The sequence below is a fragment of the Euleptes europaea genome, chromosome 16 (genome assembly GCF_029931775.1).
Source record: "Euleptes europaea isolate rEulEur1 chromosome 16, rEulEur1.hap1, whole genome shotgun sequence".
Lineage (NCBI taxonomy): Eukaryota > Metazoa > Chordata > Lepidosauria > Squamata > Sphaerodactylidae > Euleptes > Euleptes europaea.
The window spans coordinates 11,030,074-11,043,887 of NC_079327.1; the positions used below are offsets into that span (position 1 = coordinate 11,030,074).

A 13,814-nucleotide genomic window follows, 5' to 3' on the forward strand; every position below is an offset into this window, starting at 1 on the left:
CTCTGGAAATCCACATGCCGCCCATGCAAGGATTGTCGAAGCTTAGTAAAGGGCAACTCCCACACCAAAACACTTGGTGCTTTGTCATTTTCTGTACTAGAAAGCTCACTGCAGTTTATAAGGCGGGCTGTGTCCCCAAATTTGAGAGACAGAAGTAGGGTTGCCGACTTCCAGGTAGAGCCAGGAGATCTCCCGGAATGTTAATCGATCTCTAGACTACAGAGATCAGTTCTCCTGGAGAAAATGGTGGCTCTGGAGAGTGGACACTATGGAATTATACCCTGCTGGGGTCTCTCCCCAAATCCCACCCTCCCCCAAAATCTCCAGGAATTTCCCAACCAAGAGTTCACAACCATAGACAAAAGTAAAAAATGCCCCATTTCCAGGCTTTGGAGAGCCAGCATGTTGAAGTGGTTAAGAGCGGTGGTTTGGAGCGGTGGTCTCTGATCTGGAGAACCGGGTTTGATTCCCCACTCCTCCACATCAGTGGCCAAGGCTAATCCGGAGAACCGGGTTGGTTGCCCCACTCCTACACACGAAGCCAGCTGGGTGACCTTGGGCTAGTCACAGTTCTCTTAGAGCTCTCTCTTAGAGCCCCACCTACCTCACAGGGTGTCTGTTGTGGGGAAGGGAAGGTGATTGTAAGCCGGTTTGATTCTCCTTTAAATGGTAAAGTGGCTATATAAAAACCAACTCTTCTTTCTGTTGATTGAGCTACAGATCTTTGGCAGCACGGGTATCAAATTTCAGCTTTCTGAAGCACAGGAAGTCCACAAGGACCATGATGCTCCCATGAGTGAGGCCTAAGCATCTACCACAGTTCCATGTCTAAATACAAAACTTAAAATTAATTGTCTTGCTAAGCCTTTGCTGTATGGCGAACATTTATAACTGCCTTGATAGATAATTAAAAAGCCCACACGGACAGTAGCCTCACTTATTTAGGGGATAGACTTTCGTCCATGTAGATGCTTGTGACACCAGATACCACAGTGTTACGTTACAGTCTGTTTGTTTGGGTTTTTTTTTTTCAGAGCCAGTTCAGTGATATGAGAATCAGTATTAACCAGAAACCAGGAAGCGGTCGAAACTTTGGGTTCGCAACGCACTGGAATCCTTCTGGAGTTTTCGTCAAGGCGATAGAAGAAGGTAAGATAACTATTTAAAGCTCTTAATATACTTGCCATGGGGTGGCCAACAGGTGATTGAAACTGAATTCTGAGAATTCAAGTCGCAATGATGTTATGGAAGGGAGAACTGCTACGAATGGTAAAGGGTTTCGAAACACCCCAAACTGGCTCGGAGAACCGATGTTTGTTTGATTTAGGACTCTGATGGCTAGATCTATAGTGGGAGGAGCAATTTTCCTCCACACCATTCAAAGGGGTTGTAGTGTGTTACATTCCACAAACTTTTCAGCTTTTTAATTTAGTATATTTTAAAGTTCATGGGCATGCAAAGGAAAGGCTGTCATCCATCTTTAACTACATTGGTGAAGATCTACCACAGTCACTTTTTAGTTAACCTTTGAATAAAAATGTTGTATTGTTACAGTTAGGGAAAAAATTTAGCCTAGCTAGGTTTTAGAAGCTAAAGTGATATCTTAAATAAGTAATGTCATGCCAGATATTCCACAGCTCAGGCTGAAGAAGAAGAGTTGGTTTTTATATGCCGATTTTCTCTACTTTAAAAGGAGAGGGGCTGTGGCTCAGTGGTAGAGCATCTGCTTGGTATGCAGAAGGTCCCAGGTTCAATCCCTGGCATCTCCAGTTAAAGGGACTAGGCAGGTAGGTGATGTGAAAGAACTCCACCTGAGACCCTGGAGAGCCACTGCCGGTCTGAGTAGGCAATACTGACCTTGATGGTCTGATTCAGTATAAGGCAGCTTCATGGGTTCATGTGTATGTGAGAATCAAACCGGTTTACAATCCCCTTCCTTTCCCCTCCCCACAACAGACACCCTGTGAGGGAGGTGGGGGCTGAGAGAGCTCTGAGAGAGCTGTGACTAGCCCACTGTCACCCAGCTGGCTTCATGTGTAGGAGTGGGGAAACCAACCCGGTTCACCAGATTAGAGTCCACTGCTCTTAACCACTACACCACATAATGGGATACTGCAATATCATTGTGCTGTAGAAATAATTTGGAACTGGATTTGCCTGTGTGGGCTAGACAATACTTCTGTATTGCTCATTCTAACAAAAGCCAGATTGTTTCATGACCTTAATATGGGTTTTGTTTCGATGGCAAAACTAAAAACTTGACAGAGACACGTGCCCCTTGCTGAGCACAACCCCACCGATCATATTTTTTTTACAGGCCCAGACTAGCAGCAGATCACAAGAGCATTGGGTGGGGGCTGTGTTTTTCTTTTGGTGGGTTTCAAGTTCTGTATGCAAAATAATAAGAGCTAGTTATTATCTAAATAAAAGCAGTCCTTGATGGAAGAGTAGATATTATTCTGCCCATGTTTCTGAGATCCTTCCTACCAGAAGGTGACCTAACAACGGGGATGAATTGTGGGTACTGGTGTTAAAAAGAGCCAGCGTGGTGTAGTGGTTAAGAGCGGTGGTTTGGAGCAGCAGACTCTAATCTGGAGAACCGGGTTTGATTCCCCACTCCTCCACATGAGCGGCAGACGCTGATCTGGTGAACTGGATTTGTTTCCTACACATGAAGCCAGCTGGGTGACCTTGGGCTAGTCACACTCTCAGCCTCACCTACCTCACAGGGTGTTGGTTGTGGGGAGGGGAAGAGGATTGTGAGCCGGTTTGAGTCTTCCTTAAGTGGTAGAGAAAGTCAACATATAAAAGCCAACTCTTCTTCTTCTTCATTAAAAACAGCACCATAGAATCATAGAATCATAGAGTTGGAAGGGACCATCAGGGTCATCTAGTCCAACCCCCTGCACAATGCAGGAAATTCCAAACTACCTCCTTCACACCCCCAGTGTCCCTTACTCCATGCCCAGAAGATGGCCAAGGTGCCCTCCCGCTCACGATTTGCCTAAGGTCATAGAATTGCTGACAGATGGCCATTTAGCCTCTTCTTAAAAACCTCCAGGGAAGGAGCGCTCACCCCCTCCTGAGGAAGCCTGTTCCACTGAGGAACCACTCTAACTGTTAGAAAATTCTTCCTAATGTCTAAGTCATTGCTTGGTTGCATCATTGCAGATGTTCGTATAAGTAGCGTTGTTCCTTTCCCCCCACTGTTACCAGGCAGCCCCGCAGAATTTTGCCAGTTGAATGTGGATGACGAAATCCTCTCCATCAATGGCACGAAGGTCTCGCATATGGACCAGAGTCAGTGGGAAGGAGCCATCAGCAGTGCTCTAGAAACCGGAAACCTTCTCATGGATGTTAGGCGATATGGGAAGAAGGGTGAGTTCTTGCTTGGGGCAATCATACTGTGACTTACAAGGTGACTGTTCTTTGCCTGTATCCTTACTGTGGTGGGTAAGAGTTATCTTTTCCTAGAATCTACTGCAACAGCAATTGCTTTGCAAAATGTAATCCTTTCTGTTAGTATTCTTGCTGTTGTGGGTATAGTTCTGTGGCTTAATTTTTTTTATTTTGTTTTGTCTTGAGATCCTTTAAAAATGCTTTTGCATGCCTAAACACTGGCCATTTATGCACAGGAGGTTTTGCCTTGGGTTTGCCGCTCTCTAGATGCGCATTTTCCCCATCCAAATCTCAAAACTTTGCATGGGGGCTTGTTGTTGTGTTTTGAGAATTTGCATGGGGAAAATGTACGTCTAGAGAGCGGCAAACCCAAGGCAAAACCTCCCGTGCATAAACGGCCACTGTAAATTTCTTGACTAGCAAGCTACTTCCCTTAAATTGGAGATAACATTTTAATAGAAATGAACACTCACCAGTGGTGCTTTCGGTACCAGGCTTGGGACATAACAGATTTCTATTATAATTTTTATGGCCAGATAAAAGAAGGGATCAGATGTGTTTGCTCATTATATGATCCTGTTGGCAAAGGTCATCTCTGAAGTGACTGGTATCCCTGCAACCCAAACACTTTCAGCTATTGAAAGGCCTATCTTTGTCTACAAGGAGGGGAAGGGCTGTGGCTTAGTGGTAGAGCATCTGCTTGGCATGCAGAAGGTCCCAGGTTCAATCCCCGACATCTCCAGTTAAAGGGACCAGGCAAGTAGGTGATGTGAAAGACCCTCTGCCTGAGACCCTGGAGAGCCACTGCCGATCTGAGTAGACAATACTGAATACTGACTTTGATGGACCTTGATGGTCTGATTCAGTATGAGGCAGCTTCATGTGTACATAAAAGTATTTCAGTAGCATGTGTTAGTTCTGTTCCAAGTCTGTAAAAAGGAAAATTACTTTGCTTGCTAGTGTGTTGTGCCAGCTGTTGACTAATTCTTGCTTTTTTGGGGAAGGCGGTCTGCTCATAAAAGCCCTAACATTCTTAAACATTCAAATTCCAATTTACTTCTTACTTCATTCTTTTTTTTCCAGTCTTTTTCTTTCTGTGTTTCCTTTGGATGTATTTTCATTAATTCTTTTTCTTTATACTTTCACACCTTCCTGTCTGCTTTTTAATTTTTTTGATCTCCACATGCCAATCAGACTGGGGCAAAGACCAGCCTTCCCTGCCATATGAAAGGCACAAAATCCTCAATCTCACCAGTATGGCTACCGACATTATAGGTACACCAGAAAGCAAATGGATTGATGCGACATCCGGCGACCGCACTTCAGCCAAAAGTCCAAGTCTATCGACACAAAAAGACACGTCCAACAATTTCCCGAGTGAGGTATGCGTGTGAGCGGGAAGGTTATTCATTTTCCGGGAACTGGGTTACAAAATTGGGTGCAAGATTTAACAGTTCTTCCTCTTCAGCTCTTGAATTCAGATGAAAGAATTATAGTAGTTGCTTAGAGACAGAAAACAATTTTTTTTTCCAGGTAGCAACAACCCTGGTTAAATATATAGATACACCCCCCCCCCTCCAAATACAACGTGAAAATCAGATTGTGGCTAGTAATAGGGATGACAGCCTCCAGGTGGGACCTGGGGATCCCCCCTGGAATTACAGCTCATCTCCAGACCAAAAAGATGAGTTTCCCTAGAGAAAATGGATGATTGGGAGGGAGGACTCTATAGCAGGGGTGTCTAACTTTATTTTTTATGTGGGCCAGATGTGACATAAATGTCACTTGTTTGTGCTGTGCCTCACCAGTCCAGATCGGGACGGGGTGGGGTGGCTGGCTTAGCTGGCTCATGAGCCAGATAAGAGCTTTCAAGGGGCCGGATCCGGCTCGTGAGCTGTATGTTTGACACCCCTGCTCTGTCATTGTACTCCACTTATGTCCCGGGGTTTGGGGAGGGGAGGGACTTCAATGCTATAGAGTCTCATTGCCAAAGCGTTCATTTTCTCCAGGGGAACTGATCTCTACATTCTGGAGATCAGTTGTAATAGCAAGAGATCTCCAGTTAGTACCTGGAGGTTGGCAACCATTGGTGTGACTGAATCATTCAGTCATTTTTGATGTGCTGGTAGATAGCAAATTTATCTCTCCTCAGAGGAAACTACCAGTTGCCCTTTGGATGGGGTTGCCAATCTCCAAGGGGTAGCTGGAGATCTCCTGGGATTACAACTGATCTCCAGGCAACAGAGATCAGTTCACCTGGAGAAAATGGCCACTTTGGAAGGTGGACTCTATGGCATTATATACCATTGAAGTCCCTCCCCTCCCCAAACCCCACCCTCCTCAGGCTCCCCACTCCCAAAATCACCAGGTATTTTCCAAACCAGAGCTGGCAACCCTACCTCTGGAACACTACGGGTGTCTGAATTAAATGAGTCTCCATTTTTAATTCAAGAAAAAGGCATTGGCTTGGCTGACAGAGGTTTGGGAAGCAATGTGACATAAGGGAAATCATCCTCAGGGCTTAGGAGAGAAATGATCCAATTGTGGCAGCTTCCCAACTCTTTGTCTCCAATTGGAGATTGTCTAAATCCCTTCCTGGAGTTGGGGGTGGGAGTTCCATGAAGGCCCCTCATCTTCTCCTGGTTTTCTCAAATATCAAGAAAGAGCACCCAGCCATGCTTTGAAGAGAATTAATTCCAAAAAGCATCACTCCTTGCCCTGGTGGATTTTTAAATCTATGATTGACTGTAGGCTAATATTCTGAAGCATCCTGGCCATCTTCTTGGAAGAGAGATAAACAAAGAGTTTTGCACAGAGCGTTGGGTCTGTATGACAAATGGATTACAAGCATTTTCCTCATTATTTATTTTTATATTGTTGTTGCCCACCTTCAGCCCAGGGATGCTTGGGAGAAAAGCTGACATACAAATATTTTTAAATTTTAAAAAACTGATAAATGCTAAAACGTATGTAGAAATACTGTTCCTTGTTGCATCTTCCCTTTGGATGAACAATGTCTGGTCCATATAATTCATAGCAAGTGTATAAAATTAATTTTAAAAACCCTAAAGGGTAGGAACAGAAATTACTACTGCTGACTTTCAGGGCATCGGCTTTCAGCTAGTCATTAATCCTACCCGAATAGGTAGGATTAAATTTTAAATTATTTACAAAGTATAAGCCGTTCATATGAACGCTGAGAAAAGTACCAGGACCAGATGTGTTTCTCTTCACAGATTAAAAAAAAAAAGATCCTAAATTAAAGCCCTGGAATTATTATGGTGTATTTAACTTTCTCTTTTCAGGACATAGAGACAAAAGTCAATGGAATGCAAGGGGACACTAATAACAGTGAGCAAAAAGGTAAAACTGCAGTCATTTGGGAGTGTTTGGGGCTGCTATGAATGTTGTGTATGTGGAACTGGCAAAGAACAGAGTATACATGACTTGGGTTCAGGTACAGTTGAAATACGAATTTGCAGGGGAGAGGGAACCCCTGAAGTTTTTACAAATGGAAATGTCTTGCTAGTAACAAACATGATTCTGTTCAAGAAACAGTGCATACGGAAAGGGCTGTTAACCAAAAGGACATCCTAGTCCCTTTATTTCAGCATGACCAGCTGACACCGTCCATGGGCTTGTCATAATAAGAGAAGAACAAGGAGGCTGGGAGAGAGCTAAATTTCTCCATCAACAACATATGGGGGCATGGGAGGGGGTAGGAGAAGAGATTCTGTTGAAGGTCCTTCCTAAAAAACCGGGTAAAGACCCTTCAGGGGGTTGTTTTAAAGGAAGTTTTAAATTTTTGGACCTTTGTGTCATGATGTTACTATATATTTGTGTGTTAGAATGCTTAGCCCTTTGTGGGGAAGACAAAGGAAGGGAGAATTTGATCTGTAACACAAAACTAGAGTGCGTTTCAGCCGAGGAGCTGCTCCCTCGCAGTTTCCGATTATTTCAGCGGTGTTTCTGTGGCAACGGAGCTCTGTGTGTCTATAATAACCGCTTTTTGCAACTCCAGCCTACGACACAGATAGGACTGGGAGTGAATATTTTACCATTTGGAGAAGGCTCATCATTCGCATGTCTAATGGCAAATGTGGTGTTAGTCATCGTGGAAGCTAATATGGTTTCCGGTTGGTCAGGAAACCAGGTTTCCACTTGGGTTAGAAGCAGAGTTGAAATTCAGGGCAGCCCCAGCTTATTTGGCTGCTAAATCAACCTGTTAGGTTAACCAAAATTAAGAAAATTTATTTTTTATTGTAGTAAAAAATGTGTGTGGGGTTTTTTGTTTTTGTTTTTTTTAAGTTAACAGAATTAAAAAACCGCTACACACCAGCACTGTTAAATAAACTACAGAATTACTGGCTTTTCAAATATTTATAATTTTGAATTTGTGGCACCTTGTACTAATCTGGGTTATGGTAGATCAAGTTCAGTGACTTGTGGGGTAGAGGCTGTGGCTCAGTGGTAGAGCATCTGCTTTGGATGCCAGAGGGGTCAGGTTCAGTCTCCAGCATCTCCATTTGCAAAAGACCTCAGCCAGCGACCCTGTAAAACCAACAATACTTTCCTTTGTAGACCAGCGGTCTTCTTCAGTATAAGGCAGCGTTATGTGTTCCCATCATCTGTCAGCGTCGATCATATTCTCAAATTAGTATTTCCCCCCAACCCTGAATGGAAGACTGCCTGGAAGCCCCACATCAACTGCGTGGTGCAGTGGCTAAGAGCGGTGAACTCCAATCTGGAGAACTGGGTTTGATTCCCCACTCCTCCACATGAGTGGCGGACTCTAATCTGGAGAACCAGGTTGGTTTCCCCACTCCTACTCATGAAGCCTGCTGGGGTGACCTTGGGCTAGTCACAGCTCTCCCCAAACTCTCTCAGCCCCACCTACCTCACAGGGTGTGGGGAGAGGAAGGGAAGCCAATTGTAACCTGGTTTGAGTCTCCGTAAAAAGGGTAGAGAAAATCAGGGTATAAAAACCAACTCCTCCTCCCCCCAAAAAACAAAAATGGAATAAATAAGAATGTGGTTGATGAAAGAAACATCTGTGGCATTATGAGGAACGAGAAGACCTTCCACTGATAACACTTACTTTCATGTTGCCTTTGTATCCTTCCTCCCATTCTGGTCTATGTCCAACATGTGTCTACGCTAGCTTTGACTGTGTTTTTAAATGATGGATGTCTAGAATAGGAGGCACAGGATTAATGTTGTTCGAGGCACTCGGACTTTGAATACCGATGTTAAGGGGCAGCATCTGAGGAAGGCCTTGGCCTCTATGCTGTGTTCGTTGGCCCTCCATGGTAACTGCTTGGCCGCTGTCCAAACCAGATACTGATGTAGATCTAATCCAGCTGGTCTAATCCAGTAGGACTAGCATTGCCAACTTTCAAGAGGGGCCTGGAGTTCTTCCAGAGTTACAACTGATCTCCAGACTTACAGAGATTAGTTCCTCTGGAGAAAATGGCAGCTGTGGAGGGTAGACTCCATATCATCACATCCCCATTGATCTGTCTCCCCTTTCCACGCTCCATCGTCCCCAGACACTGGTCTCTAATCTCCAGGGATTTCCCAAACCAGAGTTGGCAACCCTAAGCAGGACTTGTCCTGCATTCTTCCTTTCTGTGATATCAGTGCTGTGAGAGCCAGCATGGTGTAGTGGTTAAGAGCGGTGGTTTGGAGCGGCGGAGGCTACTCTGGTGAACTGGATTTGTTTCCCCACTCCTACACACGAAGCCAGCTGGGTGACCTTGGGCTAGTCACAGCTCTCTTAGAGCTCTCTCAGCCCCACCTACCTCAACGGGTGTCTGTTGTGGGGAGGGGAAGGGAAGGTGATTTTAAGCTGGTTTGATTCTTCCTTAAGTGGTAGAGCAAGTCGGCATATAAAAACCAACTCTTCTTCTTGCCCCAAATCAAGTATTTACTACAGCTAACAAATGATGTTTGTGGCCATACAGCTTACCTTGAATGTAATCATGCGCTTGAAATAAGTGAATAGCATATATCCGGTGAACAGCGAGAGATGAAATACCGTCAGACCACACGCCGCACTGATTTGTTATCTCCATATTTTTTCCAAATAGACACAGAATCTATTTCTTTGAAAAACTTAAAAAGGCGATCACAGTTTTTTGAACAAGGTAAACAAAAATTAAAAAATCTAACATTTCATGTACTTCCATGAAATTGTTCCCCCACTGTGTATATTCTGCTTATCAAGTCTCTGGTGTTGGGTTCTGAGTTTTCTTCAATCATTGACTGTTGCTAGCATATGACAAACTAGCATAATCTGTTTCCATTCTTTTCCTAGGACCATCAGGGTTTTCTTACAATTCATGGGTCTACCTTTGTGGTAATGGGCTTTGTGTGTTCCTCTGTATATATCAAACCTTTTACATTTCTTATGTGTGTTCAAACACTGTTCCCGCTGGGGGAACGGTGTGAAACACGGAGCCGTTTGTCCAAGTTTGCAGATTTCCTCTAAAAAGCCATGCTTCTGAGCAAAGATTTAATGAGCAAGTGTACTGAGTTCGGAAGAACAGTCAGATTGACATTTGTGCACAATCTGATTTAGATTTGTTCAAAATTGGCGATGCTCATTCTACATCACATGTCCATGGGCAAATTCTAATATTTTTTTTTAAATTGGAAATGTCAGGATATTCTTGCTGTGAATGGTTTGTCACAATTCTATAAAGTTGTGTTTACTTGTGTGATTTGCATGTTACATCTCACCATCCCTTCACTTTCCCCTCAATAATTTGTGTCATACACTTCCTTTATCTCTTTCAGTATTTTCTTGCACATGGAATCTGTTGATGTGGTGATTAAGATGACACTTGTAGCGATAGCATTTTTATGCATTACCGAATGTCTGCTTTCCTTAGAATATGTGCATCCTTTTTATCAATGTTCTTAAATAATTTCCAAGATTAATGTTTCCTTTTGATCCTGATGGGAGCTTATTTTATCCTAGTGACACCCAGCTATGCACTGGATGAATCGCATCATGCGTCCTGCCTTAAAAAAAAAGGTCATGCTGCTTTGACGGCAGTGAAGTAAAGATAAACAAGCCAGAAACTCTTTAGCATAACTCTCTGTGACGGTCAAGCGGCTTGGTGGAACTCTTTATCATGCTTGGCAAAGGCTAGCTGCTCATTCATTTTCAGGCCTTCAGCGTCACTGTACCAAATAACAGTATGGATCACAATGAGGCGTACTGGAAAGAGAACTTCATTATGTTAGGCCTTCTAGAGCAGGGCTTCTTAAACTTTTTCCACTCGCGACCCCTTTTCGCCCGAGAAATTTTTACGCGACCCCGGTATATAGGTATATAAAATAGGCATACAAATCAAACATTTACTGATAATAAATCATGAAGAAATTTATTTTAAAACAATACTTTGGCTCAGTGGTAGAGGCTCTGCTTGGCATGCAGAAGGTACCAAGTTCAACCCCTTGTACCTCCAGTTAAAGGGTCTAGGCAAGTAGGTGATGTGAAAGACCCCTGCCTGAAACCCTAGAGAGCTGCTGCCGGTCTGAGTAGATAATACTGACTTTGATGGACCAAGGGTCTGATTCAGTATAAGGCAGCTTCATGTGACATGTGACATATAATTTTACCATTTATTAAAGACGAAAGCAAAATTGCATACTAATGAGATGGATGTGCTTGTTTTGCGACCCCCACATTCAGTTACGTGACCCCATATGGGGTTGCAACCCACAATTTAAGAAGCTTTGTTCCAGAGGACCAGTTGATTGCATAACTGATGCACATTTGTTTTTCAAAAGGCTGCAGATCATTTAGTAAGGCTATCTTGTCCCCATATCCAAATAAATATGTTTTTATAGGAAAAAGTAATTCTGTCCTTGGGCAGGCTTGCCGTTTGTCTGCCCGTAGGGGGTAATCCCTTGCCCTCGGCCCCAATAACCCACCCTTGATAAACTGAGGAGCAGAAGGAATAATGGACAGAAAATGCCCTCCATGGTGATGCTCTAGGAATTTCCCCGTGTCTCTGTGCTCTTTACCATAGAGATCAGGGAAAATTCCTAAAGCATTACCTGGAAGTGACGTCACATTGTCCCCAAACTCCACCCTCCCAGGCAATACTCTCAAAATCTTTCAGCACTTGCCAAGGCAGTGTTGGCAACCATATCCATGGGATATTCATTGCTATTTTGATTGCTTGGAAGAATGGTGTTGCAGGCGCTCCCTAGGTTTATCATTTGTGACAAGTGAACTTTTTATTTATAACATTTTGGTTTTTACTACTATTGTTGTAAAATGTGAACATAGTACAGTGCAGCACAAAAAAGGGTGACCAGAACACCTTCCCCTGACAGTTACATTTTCGTACTATTGGCATTCCATAAAAAGACTTGCAGGAAAGCCAGATAAGTTACAGTGCAAATGGAGAATGCTTTAGCTGCTTATATGGGACGTTCCTTGGTTTTCAGCGCATTCCTTTCTTAATGCCTAACAGTGTTCTTCAAATGACACCTGAAAAGTGAATTATACATGCATCTCTAATGTCTTACCTCAGCAGAAAAAAGAGAGCAAAGCATTTTTAAAAGATAAAAAGATGTCATTATTGATGACTCAAATCTTTAAAAAGTAATAAAGGCGCACAAACTTTCAAATAGCGTACGTCGGTTAATAATGCTCTTAGAACTGGTTGTGGATTGAGTACAGTGGTACATTGGGTGCTTTGTGACAAGCGCTTGTATATTTTTAGCACATCTCAGTGGTAGGGTTAGCAACCTCCAGGCGGGGTCTGGAGATCTCCTGGAATTTCAGCTGATCTCCAGACTACCGGGGTCAGTTCGCTTAGAGAAAATGACTGCTCTCAAGGGTGGTGGTGGGGACTCTGATGGCATTATACCCTGCCAACAAAACTGAGGCTATTGTACTTTGGTCACATTATGAGAAGACAAGAGTCACTGGAAAAGACAATCTTGCTAGGAAAAGTTGAAGGCAGCAGGGAAAGGTGGATTGACTCTATAAAGGAAGCCTCAGTTTGCAAGACCTGAGCAAGGCTGTTAAAGATAGTACGTTTTGGAGGCCATTGTTTCATAGGGTTGCCATGAGTCGGAAGCGACTTGACGGCACAAATATCTTCCAAGGAAAAGGCCACAAGGGGGCTTGTATTTCCTGTTGTATTTCCTATTAACTGGAAATTTTGCTCCTGACCTGACATTTCTGACCTGGTGGTGTATTTATTGTTCCTTCTGGTGTGGTATTCACAGGTGTTACTGCGAACACCGTATTCTCGGCTTCCACCTGTGTGTTTTTACTTGTCCTGGCCCAGGAACTATTTTTGTTTGTATAGCTTTAGGCAGGAGAGGCCTAGGAAGAATAGCGCGGCAGCTGAGAATGTGTTTGTTTTAATATATATATTTGATTTGTCTTCTAAAAGCCTGCCTTGCCTTTCCAATAGCTCAGGGTGGCTTACAATGTCAGTGAAGTCAAGCTTATGCAACAAACACTCCAGTCCAACCATAAACAAAACGTGGTTTTTTTGGTAAAGGAAAGAACCAGCTCGGAAGTACAAACTTATTTTATTTATCCAAATTTCAGCCAAACATGCTCTTCAATAATACAGGTTTACAAGAGATGAGGGTGCACAGAACCCCTTTCAGCATTTTTTTTCTTTATGAAACCTGAGGGAAAGTGCTCACATCTTTGAGCTTTTCCCTGACGTGGTGACTGGCATATCCTGCAGTTACTGCTGCTGTCCCTTTTTCTGTTTGCTGCTCATCCCTGGCTTGGGCAGTTGAGGGAGAAACAAAGAGTGAAATCCATGGTGAAAATATAACAAGTAGTCAAGGCTGAGGTGACGTCTTCCCTCTCACCTGACTCTAATCTTTCTTCATCTGAGGGCACTGGATGAGTCCTTGACACCCTAAAGAAAACAGGGCTCAGGACAAGTCTCTCGTAATGCTTAATGCTTAAATAGTATTCTCCAGGTCACATTGATAAATATTTTTCTCTCTCTTTATTGTTGTTTCTTCCTCACAACTTCCAATCCTGCAGGAGGCTCAGAACCGGCAATCCTTGATGTAAGTACTTGTTTATTTAAATGATGCTGATGATCAGAGCTTATGTATTGACAGTCATCCTTGTAGGAAGTCATTTTGTTGCTACCTGTCTCTAAGGTTGCCAGCCTCCAGGTGGGGGCTGGAGATCTCCCGCTATTAAAACTGATCTCCGGGCAACAGAGATCAGGTCACCTGGAGAAAATGGCCGCTTTGGCAATTGGACTCTATAGCATTATACCCCATTGAAGCCCCTCCTCTCCCCAAACCTACCCTCCTAAGGTTCCACCCCCAAAATCTCCAGGTATTTCCCAACCCAGAGCTGGCAACCCTATCTCCGCTGGAGAAATTGGCTGCTTCTGCAATTGGAC

General features: G+C 43.6%; 1 protein-coding gene and 1 non-coding gene across 2 annotated transcripts in view; both read left to right on the forward strand.

Annotated features, from left to right (window-relative positions):
- Positions 1–13,814, forward strand: part of LMO7 (LIM domain 7) — a 112,015-nt gene that overhangs the window by 79,842 nt on the left and 18,359 nt on the right. The window contains exons 16-21 of the mRNA XM_056861866.1: positions 1,035–1,149; positions 3,217–3,378; positions 4,594–4,781; positions 6,705–6,762; positions 9,489–9,545; positions 13,442–13,467. Of these exons, the coding sequence (XP_056717844.1) occupies positions 1,035–1,149; positions 3,217–3,378; positions 4,594–4,781; positions 6,705–6,762; positions 9,489–9,545; positions 13,442–13,467 (606 nt within the window). The remainder of the gene's footprint in view (positions 1–1,034; positions 1,150–3,216; positions 3,379–4,593; positions 4,782–6,704; positions 6,763–9,488; positions 9,546–13,441; positions 13,468–13,814) is intronic.
- On the forward strand, positions 1,698–1,769 carry TRNAT-GGU (transfer RNA threonine (anticodon GGU)). The gene has a single exon. It is a non-coding gene; the product is annotated as a tRNA-Thr (tRNA).